General features: G+C 58.8%; 1 protein-coding gene across 1 annotated transcript; it reads right to left on the bottom strand.

Annotated features, from left to right (window-relative positions):
* Nucleotides 1-6: 6 nt before the first annotated feature.
* LOC116969820 (zinc finger protein 628-like) lies at nt 7-1,298 on the bottom strand (the record flags this gene model as incomplete). The annotated part of the gene is made up of 1 exon (XM_033016600.1): nt 7-1,298. A coding segment is annotated over exon 1 (1,273 nt), but the record flags the coding sequence as incomplete, so codon positions are not given.
* Between the last annotated feature and the right edge of the window lie 1,334 nt (nt 1,299-2,632).

The following is a 2,632-nucleotide window of genomic DNA, read 5'->3' as shown; positions in this document are numbered from 1 at the left end:
GGACGCTCTGATGGACGGCCAGCAGGGAGGAGCGCTTGAAAGCCTTGCCGCACTCCGAGCACTTGTAGGGGCGCTCCCCCGTGTGGCCCCGCTGGTGGTAGCGCAGCCCCGACGACCCCTTGAAGGCCTTGTCGCACTCCGAGCACTTGTAGGGCCTGTCACTCGCCTCTGCCGCCCCCTGGCCTCCCCCGGCCCCTCCCACCTCCGCCCTCTCTCCCTCGGCCTCCAGCGGGCGGCACGGGGAGTTGGGCCCCTCCCCGGGGGCGCTGTCGGGCCGGGGATGGGCCCGGTGGGAGCGCTGGTGCCTGGACAGGGCCGCACGGGCCTTGAAGGCCCGCTGGCACAGGTCGCAGCGGTGCACCGTCTCCACCTCCGTCTCAGTGGCTTGCAGCACCACTTCCTCGGCTGGGGAGAGCGAGAGGGAGAGCGCCCCCTCCGTCTCGTGGAGAGGGAGCGGGAGCGGGAGCGGGAGCGGCAGCGGCAGGGCCAGGGGAGGTGGCGTAGGCAGCTGCGGAAGGGGCGGGGGGAGAGCCGGGGTCGGCGCTTGACCCTGGCACGTGCCGGAGCGGAGGTGGAGCCGGAGGGAGGGGGCGTCGAGGAAGTCCAGCCGGCAGGAGAGACAGCCGAGGGGCTGGGCGGGGGCGGAGGGGAGGGGGGAGTGGGTCCGGCGGTGGAGGAGCAGGTTGGAGGAGTGGGTGAAGGCCCGGCCACACTCCTCGCAGCGGAAGGGCCTCTCCCCGGTGTGGGTGCGCTGGTGCTGCCTCAGGTTGGCCGACTGGGCAAAGGCCTTGCCGCACAGCGGGCACGGGTAGGGCCTCTCGCCCGTGTGGACGTGCCGGTGCCGGGACAGGCTGGAGGAGTTCTTGAAGGTCTTGCCGCATTCACCGCAGGCGTAGGGCCGCTCGCCGGAGTGCTGCCGCATGTGGTACTGGTAGTGGGACGACCATTTGAAGCTCAGCGGGCACAGGCCGCACTTGAACGCCCGGAAGCCCGTGTGGACGCTCTGGTGGACGGCCAGCAGGGAGGAGCGCTTGAAGGCCTTGCCGCACTCCGAGCACTTGTAGGGGCGCTCCCCCGTGTGGCCCCGCTGGTGGTAGAGGAGGGCCGACGAACCCTTGAAGGCCTTGCCGCACTCCGAGCACTTGTAGGGGCGCTCTCCCGTGTGGCTCCTCTGGTGGTGGGTCAGCCGAGAAGACCACTTGAAGCTCTTTCCGCACTCCAGGCATTCGTAGGGCTGTTCGACGCGCTGCGGCCTGCTTCCCATCTCGCTCTCCGCCATTTCCTCATTCGACACACTCTGGGCAATGGAGAATATCACTTTTAACAACTTCCGTACGTTCTAGGAACATCCGAACATCCTCGTAAGGGGCCAAATCTCCAGCAATATCACCCCACCTTTCTCTCTATTCCTTTCTCTCTATCCTTCCTGAATATTGAATACCCCTGCCTATTTAGCTCCCAGCCTTGGTCATTCTGGAGCCATGTCTCTGTAATCCCAACAATATCGTGTCCGTTAACATAGAAAACAAGTGCAGGAGTAGGCCATTCGGCCCTTCGAGCCTACACCGCCATTCAATATGATCATCCAACTCAGTATCCTGTACCTGCCTTCTCTCCATACCCCCTGATCCCTTTAGCCACAAGGGCCACATCTAACTCCCTTAAACATAGCCAATGGTGGCCGATTAGGAAAAGGGGAGATGCAACGAGACCTGGGTGTCATGGTACACCAGTCATTGAAAGTAGGCATGCAGGTGCAGCAGGCAGTGAAGAAAGCCAATGGTATGTTAGCATTCATAGCAAAAGGATTTGAGTATAGGAGCAAAGAGGTTATACTGCAGTTGTACAGGGTCTTGGTGAGACCACACCTGGAGTATTGCGTACAGTTTTGGTCTCCTAATCTGAGGAAAGACATTCTTCCCATAGAGGGAGTACAGAGAATAAAGGGGAAATCTTTTAGGACCGAGATGAGAAAAACATTTGTGACCCCTTGTTCTGGACTTCCCCAACATCGGGAACAATCTTCCTGCATCTAGCCTGTCCAACACCTTAAGAATTTTGTAAGTTTCTATAAGATCCCCCCCTCAATCTTCTAAATTCTAGCGAGTACAAGCCGAGTCTATCCAGTCTTTCTTCATATGAAAGTCCTGCCTTCCCAGGAATCAGTCTAGTGAACCTTCTCTGTACTCCCTCTATGGCAACAATGTCCTTCCTCAGAATAGGAGACCAAACTGTACTAAAGCCCCTGTCCCACTTAGGAAACCTGAACGGAAACCTCTGGAGACTTTGCGCCCCACCCAAGGTTTCCGTGCGGTTCCCGGAGGTTTTTGTCAGTCTCCCTACCTGCAACCTCCGGCAACCACCTGCAACCTCCGGGAACCCCACGGAAACCTTGGGTGGGGCCCAAAGTCTCCAGAGGTTTCTGTTCAGGTTTCCTAAGTGGGACAGGGGCATAACTGTGCATTCAATTCTTCCACCATATTACGAACGCTCCTCGTATTAAGGCACAAAGCTTACAGGTTTATTTTTCTTTTCTCCCTTTTGCTCCTGGCCTAATTTTACGGCCCTGCATTGATTCCCACCCCACTGCCTTGTTATTTTAAATGTGACGTTTCCTCCACTCCCATTCCCG

Source organism: Amblyraja radiata, unplaced genomic scaffold (genome assembly GCF_010909765.2).
Source record: "Amblyraja radiata isolate CabotCenter1 unplaced genomic scaffold, sAmbRad1.1.pri scaffold_1274_ctg1, whole genome shotgun sequence".
Lineage (NCBI taxonomy): Eukaryota > Metazoa > Chordata > Chondrichthyes > Rajiformes > Rajidae > Amblyraja > Amblyraja radiata.
Note: the sequence above shows the minus strand (reverse complement) of the source record. Positions and strands in the feature narration are given on the sequence as shown.